Source organism: Drosophila biarmipes, chromosome 3L (genome assembly GCF_025231255.1).
Source record: "Drosophila biarmipes strain raj3 chromosome 3L, RU_DBia_V1.1, whole genome shotgun sequence".
Classification (NCBI taxonomy): domain Eukaryota; kingdom Metazoa; phylum Arthropoda; class Insecta; order Diptera; family Drosophilidae; genus Drosophila; species Drosophila biarmipes.
In genome coordinates, this window is record NC_066613.1 from 25,784,232 (window position 1) to 25,797,798 (window position 13,567).

Genomic DNA, 13,567 nt, shown 5'->3' on the forward strand with positions numbered 1-13,567 from the left:
ACATTAAAACTTTTTCTGGAGAATTGGTTTTTCTAATTTGATTATACTTTTCCGTTCAGGCACCCATTCAGGAGCTGGGCAGTGATCTGCGTTCCATTGAGTGGCGTGAAAACACCTTAGACACTTCCAAGCAGGCGGTGAGCAGTCATGTGGCCACCATGAGTGCTGCCACTGCTCAAATTATCACCGCCTCCCATCCGGATGAAGTGGACACGGAGGCCATTTCGGCTTCTGTCTCCCAGATTGCCCAAACAATTCCCGAGGTGACCAAGGAAGTTCGTCTGATTGCCGCATTGATGGAGAACGACACCAATGGTGACCAATTGCTGGAGGCTGCTCGCAACTTGTGCAATGCCTTCAGTGATCTCCTCAAGGCTGCTGAACCGGAGAGCAAGGAGCCGCCACAACATCTGATTAATGCAGCCAGCCGAGTGGGCGAGGCTACCACCCATGTGCTGAGCACTATTGCCGAAGAGGAAGTACCCGAAAACAGAGATCTTCACGACATGCTCCTGGCTTTGGCCAAGGCGGTGGCCAATACCACTGCTGCCCTTGTGCTGCGGGCTAAGAACATTGCCGCAAGCTGTGAGGATGAACAGGCCAGGAATCGGGTGATTGGCGCTGCCAGTCAGTGTGCCCTGGCCACCAGTCAATTGGTGGCCTGCGCCAAGGTGGTGGCACCCACTCTGCACAATGCTGCCTGTCGGGAGCAACTGGAGGCGGCGGCCAGGAACGTTGCCAGAGCTGTCAACTCCTTGTGCGAGGTGTGCAACGAGGCCAGCAACGATCCCAAGTTAAAGGCCGATCTGCTGGCAGCTGCCCGTGATGTGTCCAAGAGCCTCACCGATATGCTGGAGCACGTGAAGCTGAGCTCCAGGGAGCATGCTAACCGCACGAGTACCGAACTGAGTCCTGTGGAGAACGTGATTATCGGCACCGACATACTGGTATCCACTCACGATCCTCAGGAGATGGTGCGCCACGCCCGTACCCTTGGTCAAACCACTGCACAACTTATCCAGAGCATCAAGGGCGAGGCAGACCAGCAGCAGGATGCGGACTTGAAGCGTCATCTGTTGTCTGCCGCCAAGCAGCTGGCTGATGCCACCACCAAGTTGGTAGAGGCCGCTCGTCTTTGCTCCTCGAACCCCCATGATTCGGACAACCAAAACGCTCTGCGTAGGGCGGCAGAGGAGCTTCGCGAGATCACCACCACGGCGGCCAACACACCTGCAATGAAGCGAGGACTTATTCAGCGTCTGGAATTCTGCTCCAAGCAAGCAGCGTCAGCAGCAACCCAGTGCATCTCGGCGGCCCAGAACGCCGTGCAGCACAGCCAGGACCATCAAACCAAGGAGACACTCCTGCAGGATTGCAAGCGAGTGGCGGACACCATCCCGCGACTGGTCACGTCGTTGAAGACAACCCGTGCGCAACCCGATGATCCCAATGCTCAATTAAATCTTATCGAAGCGGCAGAACAGTTCATCGAACCAGCATTGCAGGTTTCGAAATCTTCAAGAGCTCTCCAGCCCACAGTGACCGATATTCCCTCATCTACCCAACTATCCAAGGGTGCTCTGCACTTAGGACAATGCGTTTCGGAATTGCATTCGGTAGCCCAGCGTGCTCGTGACGCATGTGGTGGTCAAGAACTGGAGTCAGCTCTGGAAGAGGTGCGTAAACTGCATGATGTCTTGGACGATACACGTCAGGCGGCTCTCGCCGGCCAACTGCGTCCATTGCCGGGACAAACTGTGGAAAATACGGCCGATGAGCTGAGGAAATCCGCAAAGAACGTGGGCATCGCCTTGAGCCAGCTGTTGTCCTCTGTGCTGCACAACCAACGTAGCTATGCTGGAGCTGCTGGCCGAGACACTGCCCTGGCTTTGGGAGACTTTACCAGGAGTGTCCATGGAGTAGCGGCCACCACACAGAATCCGGCTATCATCGACTGTGCGGATGATGTGGTTACAAGCTCAGCGCGACTTATCGAGCAGGCGCAGCGCACGTTGCAGGGTGCATCCAACCCTGAAGCCTTGACCCAAGCCGGACGGGAGGTGACCGGAGCCCTCTCCGCCACCGTGGATTGCATTCCCGGACAGCGAGAAGTAGATGTGGCCTTGAGAAACGTCAGCGATCTGAGTGAGATCCTATCGATGAGCGAGTTCCCGCCTTCGGGACGCCCATATGCCACTCTCCAGTCGGAACTTAAGCAAGTGGCGGAGCAGTTGAGCAGCTCTGGTGGCGAGATTGTGGTCTCTTATGGCTCACCAGCTCTGCTGGCCGAGAGCAGCCAGAAGTTTGCAGCCAACTACCGGGATCTTTTGTCCGTCAGCATGGAGATGGCTGGTCAAACGCAGGAGGAAGAGGTCCGTTCCCAGATGATCGAGTCCCTGCGCCATGTGTCCACTCAATCATGCTCCCTCCTTTCGACGGCCAAGTCGATTGCCGCCGATCCTGGCCAGCCGAATGCCAAGAACTTGTTGCACGCCGCCGCCCGAGGTGTTACCGAGAGTATCAATCAGTTGGTGGATGCCAGCATCCAGTCCGCTCCTGGACAAAAGGAATGTGACAATGCAATGCGCAACATTGAAGCTTTGCGTCTGATGTTGGACTACCCCCATGAACCCATCAACGAGCTGGGATACTTTGATTGCGTGGAGCAGGCCACTGGAAAGTCTAGGAACCTGGGCTACGCCATCTCCGAGATGATCAACAATGCCAAGCAATCGCAGCATGTGGAGTTCAGTCAATCGGTGAACAACGTTAACGACTCCATCCAGGGATTGATTGAGAGCTCGTCGCAGGCCGCCTATTTGATTGGAGTCTCGCATCCATCGAGCGTAGCCGGTAGACCAGGAATCATTGACCAGGCCCAACTGACTTGGGCCTACCAGGGAATCCGACAGCACTGCGACATTGTGAGCAGCCAGCAGTCCACCAAGCCGCAGATGATCTCTGCCCTCACGGTGATTGCCAAGCACACCAGCTATCTGTGCTCCATTTGTCGCCAGGCCTCGATGAACACCTCGAACCCCGTGGCCAAGAACGAGTTCATTGTGCTCGCCAAGCAGGTGGCCACGGCCACTTCGGACTTGGTGCAGGCCATCAAGGCTATTGAGGAGCAACCGGCCAGCGGAAGTCGCGAGCGTCTAGTGGACCCTCTACTGGAAGCTGTCAAGGCGGTGCGCCAGTATGCCTCGAGTCCCGAGTTCAGTTCAGTGCCCGCTAAGATATCTGCGGAAGGCAGGAAGGCCCAGGAGCCGGTCATCCAGGCTGGTCGCGGTGTAATCGACGGCGTAGTGGAGATGGTTAAGGCAGCAAAATCGCTGGCCCTCTCCCCCGACAACCCACCTGTGTGGCAACAGCTCTCGATGCACTCCACCCCGGTTTCGGAGTCGGTAAAGCGACTGGTGGACAACATTCGCGACAAGGCGCCTGGACAGGCACAGTGCGAGCAGGTGCTCCACACCCTGGGCACATGCACTCGGGAGTTGGACAGTTGTGCGCTGGCCGTTAATGCTCAGGGTCTCAGCCAGCGACGGGATAACAACTTGCACGGATTCAGTGGACAGACGATGAACTCTGCTTCCGAGCTGGTGGACAAACTTGAACCGATCCGTGTGGCAGGCAAGAACAATGCCGAGCAACTAGGCCACGCTGTGGGCGAAATCTCGCGTTATGTGGTGCCCATGGTCAATGGAGCCATTGGAGCCTGCACTCACATTGTGCACAGCCAACAGCAGATGTCGCTGATCCAGCAGACCCGTTCGGTGGTGGAAAGTGCCATCACTCTGGTGCAATCGGCCAAGGATTCGGCTGGCAATCCCCGTGCCACTCATGCCCATCCTCGACTGGATGACGCTATTGATGGCACAAGGGAGGCCATCCAGGAGCTGCAGCAAACCGTGGAGAAGATCAATGCGGAGACGGGCATCGTGACGGGCTTGATGGAGCAGGTGAACCGTTCCATTACCCGATTGACCGACAAGCGGCAGTCGCTACTGAATGCCTCTTACTCGGACACCTTTGTGGACTACCAGACGCGCATGGTAGCGCGGGCAAAGGAGATCGCCAGTCTGGCCAATGAGATGAACGCCAAGAGCAGCGTGGAACCGGCAGCTTTGCCACAACTGGCCGTGGACATGACACAACACTATCAGCAGTTGACTCAGGACTCGGTTGGAGCTAGCACCACCACTTCTTCGCCAGATGTAGCCATGCGTATTCGCACCACGGTCATTGATTTGGGTCGATCGGTCAGCTCGATGATTCAGTCGTCGGCGGGCGGAGCACGACCCAACGATGTGGGCGCTCAGAAGGACATAGCGCGCAATGCTCGCGAGGTGTCAGAGAAGGTGGCCCAGGTGTTGGCCGCTCTGCAGGCGGGCTCCCGTGGTACTCAAGCATGCATCAATGCAGCCCACACGGTTTCCGGCATCATCGGTGACTTGGATACGACCATTATGTTCGCCACCGCGGGCACTTTGCATTCGGATGGAGACGGCAGCTTTGCCGATCACCGCGAGCACATTCTGCAGACAGCAAAGGCTTTGGTGGAGGACACCAAGGTTTTGGTAACTGGTGCGGCTGGAACCCAGGATCAGCTGGCCAATGCAGCTCAGAATGCCGTCTCAACCATAAGTGAGTGGAGCTTTATGACAATCCGATGATTATAATTAACTAACATGAACGGGTTTTCCTAATGTAGCTCAACTGGCTGAGGCAGTGAAGCGAGGAGCCTGCTCGCTGGGATCTACCCAACCCGATTCCCAGGTGATGGTCATCAATGCCGTCAAGGATGTGGCTTCTGCCCTGGGCGACCTGATCAACTGCACTAAGTTGGCCTCTGGCAAGCCCATCAACGATCCCTCCATGCAGGGTCTCAAGGAGAGCGCCAGGGTAAGTCGCACCCATCCCCATTACTTTCCCCTGTCTTTCTCTCTTTCTCTTACTCTTACGTAGTTTTTTTAATCTATTGCAAAAAGGCTTTCGTTGTTGTGGCTTTTAGTATACGCAGGATGTTTTCCTTAACTGGTATTATTGTTTCCATAACATATTGCAGTTAAGGGAATTGTTCTGCTCTAGTTATTTATCCTCACTCACCAAATTGTAACTGACTCAACGTGGTTATGGTTTGCTCCTGAACTGTATTAATCGGTGAATAGAAAAATTTCAAGTGAGACTAAAGGACTTTTTACGGAAGGAGACCTCTTAACTGAAGCATTGAAATAAACCACGGACGGACCTAAGAGATTTTATTTTGTGATTCATCTTTAATTATTTAATATTTTCTTTTCCATGCAAAATATGTAACGCGCATACATAAATGTTGCTTGTGGCATATTGAAAATTCAACATAAATAAACATCAAATGGCTTTGGCACTCATCTCCCATACGTTTAAAAAATAGGAAATCCCTACACCCGCTCCCAAAAAACGAAAAAAACTACCACAAAAATGTAAATGTGTACCTTTTCGAATAATCCAAAAAAAGAAACTCGGCTGCTGCTGACTTAAAATTTTAAATGCAAAACAATTGAAATGCGCGACTCTCGCATCCTGCTCTCCTTTAAGCTTCAGCTGCTCTGTGTTGTCGTTTCTTTAATGTTATTAATGTTATCAATGTTTAACCGAACGCACCCATGGCAGGCCCACTACTTGCATTGCTTCCCCGGCAGCTTGGCCAGCAAAAACCAGATTTCTCGCCCGGCTATCCAACCACCCTTTTGCCCCTGGCCTAACCATCCCTTCCGGCTCTGCTTGCTGCGCTCTCTCCACCACCGAGGCACCCCTACCACCCCCCTATCCAAGCACCCACCCTCCCGTACACCCACCCACCACCACCACTTCCATCGTTTGTAAAAAGAAAACCAAATGGGAAAATCCATAAATTGATGTATTTTTTCGTTTTGCTAATTCGTTGTGCCTTCGACGTATCTGCTCTTCTTTTTTCCCCACAAAAACACACAAAAAACACTCATGAACTGTACAAAAATGCAAATCGAACTCAAACCGCTCCACGCTCCTCCTCCTCTTCATGCGCTGTGCTCGCTGTGGAAACAAACAATCTGCTATCAAATCGATATCAAACCAAAATCTCCATTCATCCGCATATAATGCATATATGTATGCGCAAACCGAACCCGAATCGAACAGACGCTTCAAGATGTTTGCCAAACAGCTGCCCACAACGGCCATTCAGAAACTAACCCACAGTCAGAAGTGCGGAGTGGCAACCACATCCTCCGCCTCGGCAGCAGCGGCATCGACATCATGGCCAACTGAAATTCCGGGACGAAATTCTACTTGCATTAATCCATTGCACAATGAAACATCATTTTCGCCACTCGAGAAATTCAATTCAATCTGATTGTAAGAGAACTTTTAAGTGCTGGGCAGAGCAACGAGCATCACAGTCCAAAGTCCTCTTAAAATGCATACAATTAAAAAACATTTTTAATTTTTAAAGCGCTTACCCGGCGCCTAAAAGTTCCCAATTATCTCCTTTCAATGTTACGAAGTCATTTTTAAAACTAATTCTTATGCATATTAAATAAAAACCAATTGAAAAATCATTTGACTTTATTTTAGTTAAATATTGATTTGTAAGAGTGCCAAAGCCTATTAGAATGTTGTAGTACTTAGTATATCATACTTAGCGGTAGAGTAGTTCGTAGACCTAGACATCCTGCTATCCATAAGTAACTCTTTCCAAATCCCCTCTTTGCTGACCAAACATTAATCACAAACATTTCTGCTCTGCTCCCAAAAAATACCTATTTACATTCGCAAACAAATAGGTAATGGTGCTGAATGTCTCCTCCCTGCTGAAGACAGTGAAAGCTGTGGAGGATGAGCACACTCGAGGAACTCGGGCCATGGAGGCCACTGTGGAAGCCATCTCACAGGAGATAAGGGTAAGTTTTCTACGAGATACTGCCAGAAATACATACTAACTATTCGATTTCCCCATCTTGCAGGCCATGCACACTCCTCCTCCCGTAGGCAACACCCAGGTGGGACCCGAAGACCTCATCCGAGTGACCATGAATGTGACGGCCGCCACTGCCAAGGCTGTTGCCGCTGGTACCTCCAATCTGCAGGCTGACATTGTCTCCGCCGCCAATCTGGGACGCCGTGCCATATCGGACATGCTAATAGTTTGCCGCTCTGTGGCCTGGAACTGTGCCGAAACGGAGGAGCTGCGAGCCCGCACTCTGGAGGCAGGAACTGCAGTCGGGGAATCCTACCGCGACCTGCTCAGCGGCATTCTGCACAACTGCAGTGCCGATGATCGCATGCACTTGTCGCGTCGCGTTGCCAAATGCGTCACCGATCTGGTGGCCATGGCCAGGCTGCTCAAGGGCTCCGATTGGATCGATCCCGAGGATCCCACGGTCATTGCCGAGAACGAACTGCTGGGCGCCGCTGCCTCCATCGATGCGGCAGCCAAGAAGCTGGCCTCTCTGCGGCCTCGTCGCCAGGCCGACGTCAAGGTGAGCATCGTTTTGATATCCTAGTACCTACATTTAAGTGGTGAATGATAACTAACTATAGTGACATAGCGGAAGTCATCCTAATCTATAAGCGGTGCTTGATCTATCCCCTAACTAGCCCTTCAAAACGAACTAATTGATGGTTCCAGTGAGATATGTTTGATATTCTTGGTTGTTTCATTCAAAAGTTCACCCAGGAATCAAACATATTATTACTGTGACCCTCGCCAATCTACTAAAACAATCAGCTCTATATCTCGACTAAAAACGCCTGGTGTTTGTTCATTGTTAACCCTTGTTTCGTCTATCAATATCTAATAGAATTCCATCTCTGATTTTTCTGCCACACAGATCGAACTCGACGAGAACATGAAGTTTGACGAAATGATCCTGGAGGCTGCCAAGGGAATAATGGCAGCCTCGGCTGCCTTGGTGCGCGCTGCAAACGCCGCCCAGCGGGAACTCATCGATACGGGCAAAGTGGCCCGTCGTCCCCTGACCAGCTCCGACGATGGCCAGTGGTCCGAGGGCCTTATCTCGGCCGCTCGCCTCGTGGCGGCCGCGACACACAGCCTGGTGGAGGCTGCCCAGAACCTGGTGCGCGGCGTGGGCACCGAGGAGATGCTCATCTCCACAGCCAAGCAAGTGGCTGCCTCCACGGCCCAGCTCCTGATTGCCTGCAAGGTGAAGTCCAATCCAAACTCGGAGGCTGGTCGTCGTCTCCAGGCCGCCGGAAATGCAGTGATTAAGTCCACCGACAACCTGGTGCGTTCCGCCCAGCAGGGCTTGGAAGCAGAGGAGGAGCACTCGCTGAAGATCAACACATCGATGGTGGACGGTATGGCGCAGGAGATCAACGCCAGATCCGCTGTGCTGCGCAAGGAAAAGGAGCTGGAGGAGGCGCGACAGCTGCTGAAGAACGTGCGCCACGCACGGCGCTACGTGAAGAACGCTCAGGGAGTCACCACAGACGAGAGTGACACGGAGTACGCCTACAAGAGCCAGGACAATGTATGAAACAGTTTATCCATTTTCCATATTGTTAAATTTTGTACTAGTTTTTGAGAGCACCAGCTAAGAATATTGGCATTGAGATGATGGCCAAATTGAGGCACCATTTTCTTTCTCATAGTCTAATTCCAATTTGGTTTCGGGTAGCCAGTCTAACACATAACCAGTCTAACCGGCCGTATTTCTTTTTCTCTTCTCTAACCCCTAACCCTAACAGACTTTGGGTCGCAGCGGTTACTACGGTTCCGGCGAGCTGCCCAGCTCACCGAGCTACTTTTCCGGTGGCCAGCAGCAGCAGAAACACCACTACAACTACGCCAGTCCGCAGCCGCAGCACTTCCATCATCCCGGAGCGGTGTCTCCGCCGCCGTCCAACTATCCTGCGATGGACGATGCCAACGGAGACTTCCCACCACCGCCGCCACCGCTGTCTACGACCATTTCTAACATGCAAACCGCCACGTCGGGTCACAGCTTCCGCCCTAATCCCAAGTTAACAGCCAATGCCGTGCCCAGGCCCTATCCGGGCAGTCCGGGCGGCAGCAACGGCCTAACCTCCACACCCAACCCTTCGGGCACCACCACTAACACCAACTACCAGCAAAGCTTTGAGTCGTCCAGCACTAAAACGCTAAACTCATCCCCACCGGCGGTGCCAAAGAAGCCGGCTGTTAACCGGAATCTGGCGGCATGCGTGCAGGATCTTCATGACAAGACTTTCGGTCAGGGCGGCGTGGTCCAGCTCACGGGAGGTAATAGCTACCCAGGTCAGAACTACGAGGGATACACGTCCAGGTGGGTTTACAGCATGTCCCCAATCAATGCTTTTGCTAATCCTTTCTCTATAAATTACAGATATGAGACGCGCAACTTCGACAAGTCAGCCAACAATACCACCAGCAGCAGCAGTGAATTCGGAGCGGTCAAGCCTCTGGAGTCCAGTTTCTCGCAGATGACCCTCAACACCGATGGCGGCAAGATCAGCATCGTTGACCAAGGCTCGGAACGACTCACCTCGATGACCCAGCGGGTGATGGAGCGCAAATCCTTCACAACCACAACGGAATCCCGCTCGGAGACCAAGACGGAGAAGCATAGTTTTCGATTGGATTAAGGCGCTCCATTGAAGCGATTCTAGTTGCTTAAGTAAATGTTCTAGCTTGGTGATGATCATGTCGATGTTTGCCAAAAGTGCTTTTAACATTTACACACCCGTACACATACTAATAGAATTAATGTAATCTTAAGTGTAATTAGCCACTAGCGAAACTACATCTATACGCCCTCTACCCTTACCATATAATCAGCCTAATATTAACCACCTAATATTGCTAATCATCTTTCTATGTTTTCGTAAATCTGTGTTCTACGTGCTTATTTGCCATTTAATTGCCAATATATGTTGATACAAACAAGATGTGCGAGAACAACCTATTCAAAATCAACGAAATTACATGTAACCCCTAACATATTTGGTTCTTCACTTTGTTGTTATTTCGATGCAACTTATTACTGTGCACTAAACACGAAATATTATTTTCTAACGTAAGAAACCTCTTGTAGAACAGTCAATCTTTGTTCTATAGTCGTGAATTTTATTCGATGTAATCCATACTTTTATTTGTATTTGTATATACGTACGTATGCGAGTCGTGTATGCAGTTGCATATTTAAATTGTGTATTTTTTGTAAATTAATAAAAACGAACAATATTTTAACAAAGTGGATACTGTGTTTTCAATAAATAAAGCGTTCAATATATAAAGCGTTCTTTAATGATTTTTATTAAGGCACATATAAACACTGTTAAAAACATACTAATTTTATAAATCTTAAACAAAAATAAATGCAACTTTTAGTCTGTCAGGTAGTAGAGTTGATGCACATAATTGCCACTGTTGTCATACCATAAATGCGTTTATGGGTTACGTTGGGAGAAGGCAAGCTTCTCCTTTACTTGTATTCCTGGTTGAGCTGGCGGCCGATGAGCCAGCGCCTGATCTCCGAAGTTCCCGCACCAATCTCGTAAAGCTTGGCATCTCGCAGGATGCGACCGGTGGGGTTTTCGTTGATGTAGCCATTGCCACCGAGGATCTGAATGGCATCCAGGGCCAGCTGGGTGGCCTTCTCAGCGGTGTAGAGGATAACGCCGGCGCAATCCTTGGGACTGCGATTGCCCGCATCGCAGGACCTGGCCACCGTGTACAGATAGCTCCTGCAGGCACTCAATGTGGTGTACATGTCAGCCATTTTTCCCTGGAGCAGTTGGAATTCTCCGATCAACTGATTCATCTGCTTACGCTGGTGGGCATAGTCGAAGGCCACGTCGCAGGCCGCCTGCATCAGACCCACGGGTCCAGCGGCCAGAACTAGCCGCTCAAAGTCCAGTCCCGACATCAGCACGTAGACGCCTCGGTTCTCCTGGCCCAGAATGTTCTTGGCCGGTACCTTCAGGTCCTGGAAGACCAACTCACAGGTGCTGCTGCCTCGCATGCCCAGCTTGTCCAGTTTTTGGGCCACGCTGAAGCCCTCCCAGGCGGTTTCCACTATGAAGGCGGTAATGCCATGCTTGTTTGGGACATCACTGCCGCCTGTCCTCGCATAGACCACCAAAGTATCCGCATCAGATCCATTTGTGATCCAGAACTTGGAACCATTGAGGACATAGTAGTCTCCTTTGCGCTCGGCACGCAGTTTCATGGATACCACGTCGGATCCAGCTCCCGGTTCGGACATGGCCAGTCCTCCAATGTGCTCGCCACTGCAGAGCTTGGGAAGGTACTTCTCCTTTTGCTCGGGAGTGCCGTTCTTGGTCAGCTGATTGACGCACAGATTGGAGTGGGCTCCATAGGACAGGGCCACGCCCCCAGCAGCCCTGTTATATTGGTTTTTTTATCATCATTATAGATAGGTGGAGGAGGATGTCTAAGCCTACCGCGAGAACTCCTCCATGATGATGCAGTGGTCCAGATAGCTACCCCCAGTGCCTCCAAAATCTGGCTCCGCGGTAATGCCCAAGAAGCCAAGATCACCCAGTTTCTTCCAGAAGGGTCGCATGTCCCTGTAAAACAGGATCAATTTAAAGGTGCTCGAGATGGTAGTTATCCTCTGGGTCCTACTTGAAGTTATCCAGTTTGTCGATCTCCTTGGCCAGAGGCGCCAGTTCCTTCTGGAAAAAGTTGAATGCCACCTCGCGCAGCTTTTGCCGATCCTCGTCCAGCCCAAACATGGCATCGTTGACGGGATAGTGGGCGAGAGTGCGGCTCCAGGACGAAGGACGATCGCCGCGTTGCAGCAAGGATCTGCATGACTTGGCAACAAATCTCAGAGCCATGTTGACTTTGGGGGACAGGTATACTATTACCTAATTCCGATCAGCTGTTGGCACTCGCCGCCTCGGAATCAACTAGTGGCATTCAAGCAAGTGGGCGGGCATGTGGCCACGCCAGCGAGATCGAGTGGTTTTACCAATCGACCGTTAACATTTGAATCTACTTTTAAAAGGTTTTTGCAAAAATATATTGCAAAATAATACATTTTATTATAACTTTAAGCTTACCCAGTAAAAAATGAACAGAAAAAGTACAATTTTAAGGAAACCAAAAACTTAAGTATAAACTTAAATACTAAAATCATAATAAATTTCGCCTTATTTAATTTTAAATATTCCTTATAAACTATAAAAGTATTTTTTTGTTTTGTTTGAAACATCAAGTGTAAAATAAATTCCAAGTAAAAGAAAATTACTTTCAAATAGTTCGTTATATTTGAAATGAAATTCAAAGAGCCCGCCATTTCTGGGAACTTCGCGCCCTTTGTCTGCGCATGACCCTCCAATGGCCCTCAAAAGCAACCAGACAGTGACTACCAAAAGCAATCTTCCCTCGCAAAGCAGGTCATTAGTTGGGCTACTAAGGCTGCACATTGACCCACAGGATGTGTCCCTGCACTGGGCTCCCATTGGCAGTGCGCAGGACCCACCAACGGGCAGATGGACGATGCCGGCAACAATAGCAAAAACTACAACAACGGCAGCAGTGCAGGCGCAGGGATAAACATAAACAGAGCCACCAGTCTGCCAGGAGCGTCGGTCTAAATGGAATTGAAAAGGCGGCGGCGACGACCGAGCCCAAAAACCACCAGCCAATCCATCGCCGGACGTATCGGATCCCGAACCGGATGCGGAAGTGTGTTACCCGATAATTAATTGATGCGACCAGAGAAAAAAACTAGAAAGAGTAAAGAGTGCAGTGTTATTTCCATTTCCGTGCTCGATGGGCAGGTGTAACCCAAATAATTGAACAATTCGGCAGGCAAATCGATAAATGTCCTCATAAATAAGTCGCTCCTGGCAGGTGGAGCAGCTCACGTGTGTGCGTTTGATTAATGGCCTGTTACCGGGTGAATGTTGCCAAGGATTCCCCGCCCCCAATCGTCGTCGATATCCTGTCAATCAACCTCGACTCGACTCGAATCGGCTCCATGAGGACGCAGCTCGTACTGTAGGTTTCCTTAGATCTGGATATGGTTATGGATCTGCATCTGTATTACTGTTGTGTCATGCACGCTTTAAAGTAGGGACCTTCGGATGACTCATCCCACATACTGCACCTGCACCTCGGTTAAAGGTCAAAGTCGTAGCTGTCCTGGTTTTAGCTAAATTGCCTCGGGTAGTGACTTGCACTTCCCAGATTAATCCGGCGATGGCTTGAACTCTTTTTTTTTATGTAATCAACGAAAGCACTTCAATTCCCCGCCCAACCATCTACACTTTCGCAGCAATTAAATGCCGACCGGGTCTATAAACAGATCTCACTGTCAGTGTCTGTTGCAGCATTCTTGGGATGTTTGTTTGGGCGCACTTAATGCCAAGTGGAATGAACTTGATGAGCAGCAGTTGCCACTTTTAGTGGCCCACAAAGGCGTCTCCGATGGCTTGCAGCGCGGCAATTGAACCCGACTGTTGGGATGCTGGGCTGCAGGGCCCCTGAGATGGGGGTTGCGTCCTCATAAACGTGGCTGAAATACAAAACATGCAATCTGCCGACTCAACA

The 13,567-nt window shown here is 50.8% G+C and overlaps 2 protein-coding genes across 6 annotated transcripts in view; one reads left to right on the plus strand and one right to left on the minus strand.

Annotated features, from left to right (window-relative positions):
* The window catches only part of LOC108034880 (talin-2), a 29,032-nt gene extending 18,797 nt beyond the window's left edge, over nt 1-10,235 (plus strand). For 3 of the 5 annotated variants that reach the window (XM_044095120.2, XM_044095121.2, XM_017110087.2), the window contains 7 exons: nt 60-4,647; nt 4,715-4,905; nt 6,807-6,923; nt 6,987-7,502; nt 7,854-8,513; nt 8,731-9,308; nt 9,369-10,235. In XM_044095120.2, coding sequence (XP_043951055.1) covers nt 60-4,647; nt 4,715-4,905; nt 6,807-6,923; nt 6,987-7,502; nt 7,854-8,513; nt 8,731-9,308; nt 9,369-9,627 — 6,909 coding nt within the window. In that variant the 3' untranslated portion in view covers nt 9,628-10,235. Of the gene's footprint in view, nt 1-59; nt 4,648-4,714; nt 4,906-6,162; nt 6,417-6,806; nt 6,924-6,986; nt 7,503-7,853; nt 8,514-8,730; nt 9,309-9,368 lie in introns of those variants that run through there. The other 2 variants (XM_050886642.1, XR_007763803.1) reach the window with 2 other exon arrangements.
* A 37-nt stretch (nt 10,236-10,272) lies between these two features.
* Nucleotides 10,273-11,901, minus strand: LOC108034882 (isovaleryl-CoA dehydrogenase, mitochondrial). The gene is made up of 3 exons (XM_017110090.2): nt 11,633-11,901; nt 11,449-11,574; nt 10,273-11,388 (listed from the first exon to the last, which is right to left on the minus strand). The coding sequence occupies exons 1-3, from the start codon at nt 11,845-11,847 to the stop codon at nt 10,467-10,469; spliced, it is 1,263 nt and encodes a 420-aa protein (XP_016965579.1). The 5' UTR covers nt 11,848-11,901; the 3' UTR covers nt 10,273-10,466.
* Nucleotides 11,902-13,567: the final 1,666 nt, after the last annotated feature.